The sequence below is a fragment of the Mus pahari genome, chromosome 4 (assembly GCF_900095145.1).
Source record: "Mus pahari chromosome 4, PAHARI_EIJ_v1.1, whole genome shotgun sequence".
NCBI classification, from domain to species: domain Eukaryota; kingdom Metazoa; phylum Chordata; class Mammalia; order Rodentia; family Muridae; genus Mus; species Mus pahari.
Window position 1 is genome coordinate 86,991,299 of NC_034593.1, and position 10,748 is coordinate 87,002,046.

General features: G+C 47.5%; 1 protein-coding gene across 4 annotated transcripts in view; it reads left to right on the forward strand.

The window, feature by feature from the left end:
- Positions 1–10,748, forward strand: part of Pdzk1 (PDZ domain containing 1) — a 30,563-nt gene that overhangs the window by 14,875 nt on the left and 4,940 nt on the right. For all 4 annotated transcript variants that reach the window (XM_029537214.1, XM_021197051.2, XM_029537213.1 and 1 more), the window contains exons 2-6: positions 1,179–1,390; positions 2,481–2,724; positions 5,500–5,636; positions 6,856–7,051; positions 8,101–8,297. In XM_029537214.1, coding sequence (XP_029393074.1) covers positions 1,181–1,390; positions 2,481–2,724; positions 5,500–5,636; positions 6,856–7,051; positions 8,101–8,297 — 984 coding nt within the window. In that variant the 5' untranslated portion in view covers positions 1,179–1,180. The remainder of the gene's footprint in view (positions 1–1,178; positions 1,391–2,480; positions 2,725–5,499; positions 5,637–6,855; positions 7,052–8,100; positions 8,298–10,748) is intronic.

The window sequence follows — 10,748 nt, forward strand, 5'->3', positions numbered from 1 at the left end:
CCTCTCCCCTCCCCTCTTCTCCTCCTCTCCTTTTCTCCCTTCCCCTCCCCTCCCCTCCTCTCAGTTGTTTGAAGCCTGCCTTGCCCTGTCTTGCCTCACCTACCTCCCACTAACCCTGTACTTCTTGGAAAGTTGTTTCTCCAAGGAACCTGTCTTATTCCTCCCCAGGCCCCTCCTTCTTTCCAAAGACCCTTCGTTGTATCATCCTGCCCTTCTCTCGTTCTTCCACAGCATGGCACACATCACATTTTGTTTTAAAAATACAGTTATGAAAAACATTCTACCAAGTTTGAAAGGCAGCACTTGGCTCCTCTTCCTCACAGGTCTATCCTTAACACCTGAGAGGCTCATCAGCTTTGAGTGCTGCTGCGCCTCTTGGAGGTGGGTGTGGGCAGAGCACATGGGTGAGGACATCCTAATGAGACTTCTGAGGGCTGGGAGGCTGAGGGTGTGTCAAAGTGCTTCCGTGCAAGCTTGAGGACAGGAGTTCGGAGCCCCAGGAAGCCTGTAAAAAGCCAGGCAGGGTGGTATGTGTTGCAAGTCCTCACACTGAAGGGGGAGAGGTGGAGAACAGTGGACCCGCTGGCCAGCTACTATCAGTGAGCTCTGGGTCCATTGAGAGAACCTGTTTCAATAAATAAGGTGGAGAAAGATTGAGAAAGACACCTGACGTCACCTCTGATTTCTAGGCACATGCAAGGTCACACATACACACACAGGCACATACACATGTACAAACAACATACACACATAAACAGGCATGCACACCCATACCAGTACATGCCCAAATGAATCCTATTATTTAGAATGGTAATTAAAAGGAGGTAGATTTGGCTCCTTAAACTTTCTGGATCATTGTTTTTAGACTTAACCTTCTTTAGGGCAGGGGACAAAGTTGAGTTTGGCTGGCATTAGAGGTAGAGCCCCTGTGTTAAGTATGCAGTTGTATGCATGGGTCTGACATTAGGCAAAAAGGCCATTCTTGGAGAGTAGATTTGGAAATCGTGAGCGTGGTCTGCACAAAGGCTCCCTGGACCCCAGCATTGCTGCACTGCGCACGGAAGAATGGACCTGGACAAGCAGAGGCATAGGCGATGTCTGGATACTCTCAGGGTTTCATGCTCCAACTAGAGTTCCTTGGATTGCTCATGGATTTATCCATTTGTTTTAAATCACAGAAATGGCCTCCACCTTCAACCCCAGAGAGTGTAAATTGTCCAAACAAGAGGGGCAGAACTATGGCTTCTTCCTCCGCATTGAGAAGGACACTGATGGTCATCTGATCCGGGTGATTGAGGAAGGGAGCCCAGCAGAGAAGGCAGGGCTCCTGGACGGCGACAGGGTGCTCAGGATCAATGGTGTCTTTGTCGACAAGGAGGAGCATGCACAGGTGAGTGGACAGCCGGGGGGGGGGGTCCTCCAGCATCTCTCCAGTCTCTTCAGCCTCCACATGTCTGTCCGTTACGGCTTTGGGGACCAGAGGAGCTTGCTTCTCTCCTGCCTTCCACTGGCACGGATTTATCATCATATTTTATGTCAGACAGTCTAGTTACTTATAATTAACTGAGAACTGTGAGAATTATTATACTTTAGGGGCTGTCAATGTGGCTCAGTGGGTAAAGGTGCTTGTTGCCAAGCCTGACGGCCTGAGTTCAATCCCTCGGACCTACTTGGTGGAAGAAGAGAACTGACTTCCACAAGTGTCCTCTAATTTCCACATACGTGTGCCATGGCATGTGCCCTGTTATAAAACCAATCAATCAGTACAGTAAAAAATGTTGTACTTTAATAGTGTCAGGTTGAACATGCATTGCCCATTTGCTGTGAGCTAGAAATTGTGAGCTAGGCAATTTTATCTGAACAACCTGTTAGCCCTTCAGCACGAGCTGGTGACTGTGCAGATAAGGCAGCCATATGTAGGTGACTTAGCTTGTTAACATTCACGTGGTGAACATATTCGAGAGGCTGGCCTCGCCCCATCTCGCTGTACCATGCTGCTCCTTCCTAGGCCTGAGAAGCCCCACTGTACACTCTAGCTCAGCGGTTCTCAACCTTCCTGATACTGAGGCCCTTAATACAGTTCCTCATGCCGTGGTGACCCCCCACCATAAAATTATTTTTGTTGCTACTTCATAACTGTAATTATGCTACTGTTATGAACCATAATGTAAATATCTGTTGTGCTGGATATCTGATAGGCAACAAAGAGGTTGTGACCCACAGGCTGAGAACAGCCGCTCTAGAGCACTCATCTCTGAGAAAGACCAGTCCTTGTAAGGGCTTCCTGGATTCCCACGGTGCCAGGGACCCAGTCTAATCCTTCCTTAGATCGGAGTCATCGTGAAGGTGTCTGATACCCGTCTGCTTAGGAGTGTGGGTGTCAAGTCAGCCTTGCCATCTGTAGGGACACACGATGAGCATCTTCCTCCTGCAGTTGATGTGGGGGAGGGTACCCTTTACCACTTCCCCTTTCTCCCCAGGTGGTGGAGCTGGTCAGAAAGAGTGGGAATTCAGTGACTCTGCTGGTCCTGGATGGAGACTCCTATGAGAAGGCTGTGAAAAACCAGGTGGACTTGAAAGAGCTGAATCAAAGCCAGAGGGAGCCAGCTCTGAATGACAAGAAACCTGGGATGAACGGAGCGGTGGAGCCGTGTGCCCAGCCACGGCTCTGCTACCTGGTGAAGGAGGGCAACAGCTTTGGCTTCTCTCTGAAAACTATCCAAGGTGAGCTTGGGGTGGGGACTAAATAGTAGCCTTCCGGAGGACAAGATGCTGGCTAAGGACAGCTTCTCTGCAGTTGCTACGCATGTGCAGGGCGGCGTCACTCTTCACTCTTTTCCAGTAGGAACCCTTTCTCTGCAGTTGTACAGAGAGAGATCGGGACTTTGGCCACATCGCACAGCAGCCAGGGCTGAGTGGGGTGCGGGGCACTCTTCCCTAGTGTTTGTTAGGCTAGTCCTTTGAGTTCAAGGGCTGATGCCTCTTCATTGTTTGTGTGGTTTTTCGAGGCAAGGTTTCTCTGGGTAATCCTGGCTTTCCTGAAATTCACTCTGTAGATCTGGTTGACCTTGAACTCAGAGACGCACCTGCCTGAGTGCAGGGACTAAAGGCGTGCACCACTACCACAGGGCTTCATTGTTCTTTTCTAGCTCCTGTAGGGTGGAGATGGAGGGGAAGCAAGGAGGTTTTTTTGTGATAGTTACCATTGAGTAAGACTGACCATCTCTTTTCCTGGCCTAGAGAAGCCGCATGTTCATGTACTTATTCAGCACATTTTTGAGCATCTGCCATCATGTTATGACCCCATAGAGTTGCTGAAGCTGGTGTCTAAGCCCTAGCCTCCTGAGACATTATAGTGCTCTCAGTTGAGGTCCATTCTCAACTGTCCTATGATGTCACCGACCTATGCTTTGAGGGACATACTTGAAAATCCCTGGCCCCCAGGGAGTCCTGGAGGTCCTGTTTCTTTGGTTTCAGAGGAACACACCATGCCATACTGTTGACCAGAGTTCTTGGTATTTCCCTGAGAAACTTGCTGGAATTGGGAGCCAAGCTAGTTGGCTGGCTCTGTCTTTAATTGTTCTACAGAGAAGTAGAAGAGGTTGGTAGTTCAGAAAAGATAATGACATGAAGTTAACTGCCTTCCAGAAATGAGCTTTATTACAGGAAAGGAGGCATGAGGTGAGTGTCAACGCATTACCTGACACTAGCGATGTCCCACCGCCCACATTCTCTCTGCTGCTGGTGAGGGCTGCTGGTGGTGCACTGTTCGATGAGAGATAAAGAAGGCTATTTGCCAATTGAAAATTCTCTCAAGGGGCAAGTGATCTCTAGCCAGAGATAGCCATTAACCATGAGAGACAGTCCTTATATCTCTATTATTAACCACAGTGGTGGGTGCTGAGGGCCAAAGAACCTGGGTATTTCTTAGACATCTACTAACAGTAAAGCAGTTAAAGTGTTAAACAAAAGCAGAGGGCTGCTGAGCTGGCTCAGTGGGCAAAGGTGCTGGCAGCCAGCCCTGATGGCCTGGGTCTAATCCCCAGAGCCCTACTTGTTGGAAGGAGAGGCCCACCTCCCTGCAGCTCTCTCTGGAACAGTTAAGAAGTACCCGTGACAGGACCTGCCAGCTCTTGGTTCATGATACTTAAGTCCTCCACATGCATGCTGTGGGGTGTGTGTGTGTGTGTGTGTGTGTGTGTGTGTGTGTGCATGCATGCATGCAGCAAGCTGTTTGTTTCACATTATGAAGAGAATTTTTTTTTCTGTGACAAATTACAACAAGGTTACATTGAATATAAAAGAAACCAAGCAGCAATTGGCTTGGAGAAGAAATTAACACATACTTTCCTTCAAGAATGACGTTTATTAGAATTGGGTACTCAAAGCCGTGTGGGGCCTTGGGGTGAAAGGGAGAGCGTTAGACAACACAATATATAGCCAAGCCTGGTGGGGTCTTAAATGGAAGGGCAGGCATCCCTTTAAAGTCTGGAGGAGTGGGGGAGATGAAGGAATGAATGAGTGAATGAATGAAGCAGGGGTAGAGGGGCCGCTTCAGAGATCAGTGTCCAGAGCTATCTCCTAGTCCTAGAACAAAGGAAAGGTCTGGCTTTCCATGACCTGCCAGGGGTGGTGAGATGCTTTACATTGTGGAATTTAGTTCAACACGGCATACGTGTGGAGGAGCATGGGGGACTCAAGTATCATGAACCAAGAGCTGGCAGGTCCTGTCACGGGTACTTCTTAACTGCTCCAGAGAGAGCTGCAGGGAGGTGGGATCTGATCCCTGGCCTGAAGGGGCCATCCTTGTGTTCTGGTGGCTAACAGGAAGACTGTTCAGTGTTCAAGGAAGCAGAGCTAAAGGTCTCCTTTACATATACATTATATATATTGCTGTAGAAAGCTACCCCCAGTCAAGATGGAATATCAGGCTCTAGAAAGAATTATAACTAGCACTCCTTCAGGTTAACACTTAAACCACACCACATACACGTTCCCTTCCCTCCCCCTCCCCCTCTTCCTCCTTCTCTCTCTGACCTTGCTCTCTACCACAGCGGTGTTTATGGACTCTAGCAGTATGTGATGGTTGCTGAGAGAGTATCATTTAAAGGGGAAAGGGGCAGAGCAGATGACTTCTAAGTCTACAGAAGCAAAGATAGAATGACGGATTGTTGCAGTGCGGGTATGGATCAGTACTTTCCGGCTCAAGAGGCCCAAGCTAGATATTTATTTTTCAAATTTATAACGGTATGTATACATGCATGCCGTTCTGAATGTATGGGGGCCCAAGGACAACTTGTGGCAGTCAGTTGTGTTCCATGTGGACCCGAGAGTTGAACCCAGGTCATCAGACTTGGTATCCGGCACCATTACCCTCTGAGTTGTCTCACCAGCCTGTCACTGAGACTCTTGCTATTGGAGTCGGCTCTGAAGGTATTGAGAGGGAACTCTTTCCTGCCAGACGGGTAGCATTTCTTTGCAGTAGATTCTCTCTTCTAGGTAAAAAGGGCGTGTACCTGACTGATATAACGCCTCAGGGCGTGGCCATGAAAGCTGGTGTCCTGGCTGACGATCACTTGATTGAAGTGAATGGAGAAAATGTAGAGAACGCCAGCCACGAGGAAGTGGTTGAAAAGGTACGACCTGACCTGAAATGGTGTTTTTCTCACCTCCCTTCCCTCTGTCTTCACTGGAAGTAGCAGCAGGTGGGCTGGCCCCGGATGATGGGAGACCAGTCATCTAGGTGAGGTACCTCTTGTGTCAAGGGTGCATGGAGTCTCTGGTAACACGGGCAAGCGCTAACAGGGCACTGGTTCCCCTCTTCCCTTCTGTTTCCATTTCCATACTTTCAGTTACTTGTACTAGTCACATCTGCAAGTAATTAGAACTTTAAAAATAGGTGGTTCGGGGACTGGAGAGATGGCTCAGTGGTTAAGAGCACTGACTGCTCTTCCAGAGGTCCTGAGTTCAATTCCCAGCAACCACATGGTGGCTCACAACCATCTGTAACGGGATCTGATGCCCTCCTCTGGCATGTCTGAAGAAGCTACAATATACTCAAATATATTCAATAAATAATATAAAAAGAATAGGTGGTTCATTTGTTTAAATAACTATCACTACAATATATTGTCATAATTGATTTATTATTTTTTTGTTAGTCACTGTGTCCAACTTGTAAGTTAAACTCTCACAGATTTGTGTGCAGAGGAAAGAACAGTACAGATAGGGCTCAGTATTGTTTGCCATCTGTAGATGGCTGCTTCATTCAGTGATGGACAGGTGTAGTGCCCAAGGTTGGATGTGCTAGACAAGGATAGAGTGGGGTGTGTGTGTGTGGGGGGCAAGGGATGGATTCCATCACTACTCAAAACAGTCTTCAGCCCAAAGCTTGAGTAATTTCTAAAGTCTCCATTTTGTACTCCCATACTGTGAATGGCCATGGGTAACAGACTATACCTGTCAGGTGCTAGGAGGTTCCAGCATGAGCCAGGGCTCTCTTGTTGAGGTCATGGAACCTTGAAAACGGACCAACCTCTTGTCTTAGTAGAATTATGTTCCAAAGCAGACACTTACTTTCTTTTCTACTTTCTTACTTTCTTTCTTTTCTTTTCTGCTCTGTCCTCACCTGCACATCTTTCTGGGTTCTGAGGACTCAGGCTTCCACTTGAGTTCGGTTACCATTTGTGTGGTTGGATGTTTCCCCCAAGTACCAGTCAGGCTGGAGCAAGCAGCACAAACACTCACACTCAAGCGGCACACCTCCAGCTTTCTGCTCTGCATGGCTACCTTTTTGTGTGTGTGTGTGTGTGTGTGTGTGGATGCCCTGCCCCTCATCTGTGTGTCTTGCTGTAGGTGACAAAGTCAGGAAGCCGTATCATGTTCCTCCTTGTGGACAAAGAAACTGCCAGGTGCCATAGTGAACAGAAGACACAATTCAAGAGGGAGACAGCCAGTTTGAAACTGCTGCCCCACCAACCCCGGGTGGTGGTGATCAAGAAGGGCAGCAATGGCTATGGATTCTATCTGAGGGCGGGGCCTGAACAGAAAGGTGAGGTACTAGGGCAGGTGAGTCCCTCCTCCTAGTCTCTGGTTCACCAAGCTCTAGCTCTACCCCAGCGCCACCAGGGAACTGTAGGAGGAGGAGGAGGGAGCTGCCCAGGCTGCCACAGGCGACTGGATGCTGGAGGCCCCATTGCCACTGCAGAGTAGTCAGGCAGACCTTAGGATCTGGGCAGAAGTGGGAGACTGACTTGACTCCACATTTGGAGCATTTGCTGATTTCTGTGGTGTAAAGACCACCACCATGTCTGGCTTCACATCATCTACATAATGGCCTTGAATGTAAGGTTGAGCCGGTTGTACAGAGTTGGTCCAATGGAATTCCCCAGGAATCTCACGCTGGGAAAAGAGAAAGACTAAAGCTGGGGGTGTTGGGCACCCAGAAGGGATTCACAGCTTATCAGACCCCCTTGCAGAAGACAAGATGGACCCTGAAGATAGACTTGAAGGTGTCACTGGATACCTTTGTTCTTCTAAGGTGGCATATTAAATGTCTTCTTTTTCTACTTTTCACTATTAATTTGGCTGTTTTGATTAGTTTATGGAAGACTAGTAGTTGAGCCTTGCTTGTTGGGGCACAGGCCATTATCCTCAAACTGAGCAGTGTTACTAAAATGCCAGCACAGCTTTGAAGACTGGAAGCCTGTGTTCTTTATCTCCTTCCCTGCCTTTTGCATCGTTAGGGTCTCATAGCATACCGACTGACCTTGAACTTGAGACCCCTCTGTTCCCACTTCCCTATTACTGTCCCTGTTCCTTCTGTGTCTTCCCTGCTGGGTAAGAGTTGTGGCTGTGACGATGCCCCACTGATTGCCTTAGAACTTGCTCAGCTGTCACTTTGTCAAAAATAAACTTCAGATATTTTTAATAAACACTGGGTTCTCAATCTTTTAAGACCCTTTCACTGTTAGATGCTAGGTGTGCTCCAGGAGCAGGCTGGGGGGTGTTTGTAGCCTCCTGGGGCGTAGGGTGTAGGTAGGGGGAGGAGTTGGCTTCAGGATGCCTTTATTCCAGTAACTTTTCTTTGTGGGATGCTAGGTCAAATCATCAAGGACATAGAACCTGGGAGCCCAGCAGAGGCAGCCGGCTTGAAGAACAATGACTTGGTAGTTGCTGTCAATGGCAAGTCTGTGGAAGCTCTTGATCATGATGGTGTGGTGGAAATGATTAGAAAAGGTGGAGACCAGACTACTCTGTTGGTGCTGGACAAAGAAGCAGCCAGGATCTATAGCCTGGTAAGTAATTCCAGCAATGCATATATTTAAGCATTAAGGCTGTTTCTCCTCTCTCATGCTCTCCAGCTTCGGGCTGAGTTACTTTGCTCTTCAACAAGGATGGAGCATAACAATCATTAAGGCCAAACTGTGGCCCAATTGGCAGTGGCAGGAGCATGTTAAATGAGTCATGAATTCCTGAACTGAAGACTTTGTGAATTCGTGGAAGAATTACCCTTGCTGATCCTGGGAGAAACTATGAAGAACAGGAATCTGAAACTGGACAGAGGTGGCACAGACATAAATGAATTCAGTTTTAGATTCATTTTTATGAGTGAGCCTGCATGTGTGTTTGGGCATGTGCAGGTAGGTGCTGAGGCCAGGAGAAGGCGTTAGTTCTCCTGGAGTTGTAGATTGGGAGCCACTCGTCGTGAATGCTGGGGACTGAACTCAGGTTCTCTGCAAGAGCTGAGTGCTCTTAACCACCGACCCACCTCTTCAGCTCTAATAAATGTGATATTGTTGGTCAGCAAGCTTCATCAATCTAGAGTAAAGATCTGGAAAGGTTTCTTAGTTTGCTGTTGTTGATAGAAAAACCACAGCTCTTCCCTCAGAAGGAATAAGTTATTTTGGAGTTAAATTTAAGTGACCATCATTTGAGAACAAAGACTCAGGTTACCCCAAGTCTACATTCCAACACGGAATCAGTTTAATGAATTTTTAAAAAATATATAATTACAGAACAAAGAAAGGTATAAATCAAGGGTTAAAAGAATAACATTTGTGGAAACATCAGAGAGGCAGGTTAGTCAGGCAGAGAGGCCTCAGACACTACATGACATTTAGCCCTTTGGTTGGTGAAGAATTATATCGGTAAGTGAATACATTCCAACTTGTTTAGCAGGATGCTAGAGGTGGGCGAGGAATTACTCTTTAAGTTAGAGATCACCTAGAAACTGTCACTGGGCTCTGGACCTGTAGTTCTAACCACCCCACATCACGGAAGCTTTAATCAGCAGAGACCCTGCTGTGGTCCAGAAATTCTCAGTCACATTGTCCTCGGTAAATACAGTTGAAACAGGTTCACCAAGAGCAAGCTGATGAAGAGCCGTATTCCCTCTTAACTCTTATGACAGTCATTTGTGTGTTCAGGCTTTAAAAGATTTGATTATTTTAAAATTGTGTGTATGTGTGTGCGTAAGTGTTCATGAGAGCAGGTTCCCAGAGTCCAGAAGAGGGTGTCAGGTCCCTTGGAGCTGGAGTGACAGGCATCTGTGAACTGATGTGAGTGCAGGTAACTGAACCTGGGTCCTTTGCAAGAGTGGCATGTGCCTTAGCCACTCCTAACCACATTAAGGTTTTATATTTATCGTGAGAACTGGGGTTCAGTCCAGTTTAACAGATGTCTGAATGCCAGAGAGCCATCTGCCTTGCTGGATGTTGGACAGGGATGGACAGATGACAGAGATGGGCAGATGACAGTCTTCTACGCACTACACAGTAACAGAAGCACCCCAGGGGCATGGTGGAGGGATCCGGAGTAAGGGTGGTGACATTGGCCTCTTTTTAGAGTTCCGATACCACACTTAAGACACCAGACGACTTATGGAGGCATCCAGCTTAGCAGATACCCAAATCAGTATCCGAACTCAAGTTCTCTGACTCGATTCATCTGACCAGACACTTTCTCCAGAAACCTTATTTCAAGATGCTTTTATAAACAATATTAAAGAATTAATCGGAAAGAAAACAATGTATTTGTTAGCTAGTTGAACAACCATGTCTAGAGAATCTTTGGTATTGGGCTGTTAACCTGAACAGGAGTCTCTAATCATGCACACGGACACACAGACACACACACTATTGTTCCTATCCTGGTGTATACCTTGGGAAGGAGAAATGGACACATCTAATCTATTTTCAGAAGATTTATAGGAATGATGAGTAATTGATAGGACAATGCAATTAATATTCAAAATATCTAGCCAGGGCCTGGAACAACTCGGTAGGTAGGTGGGATGCTTGGCTTGTGTGAGGATTTGAGTTTGATCCCCAGCACCTTTGTAACAAAGCCAGGGGTGCAGTGTGTGCTTGTAATCCTAGTGCTGGAGAGATGGGGACAGAAGGGTTCCTGGGTCCAGTGGCTGGCCAGGCTAGTCTAGGGGGTGGGGGGTATCAGGCCAACGAGGGGCCCTGCCACAGGAAAGGCAAAGATGGAAGGACACCTGAGGAATGACACCCAAGGTTGTTGTCTGTAGACATGTGTGTACCTGCACAACCACACACACCCTCTTAATCAGATTAGGAAGGATAAAACCAAAATGAAATATGGACGCTTTGAAAATACCATTCTAATTTGAAGATAAATAGGAATAAGAAATGCTGGGAGCGGGCCGGGCGTGGTGGCGCACGCCTTTAATTCCAGCACTCGGGAGGCAGAGGCAGGTGGATTTCTGAGTTCGAGGCCAGCCT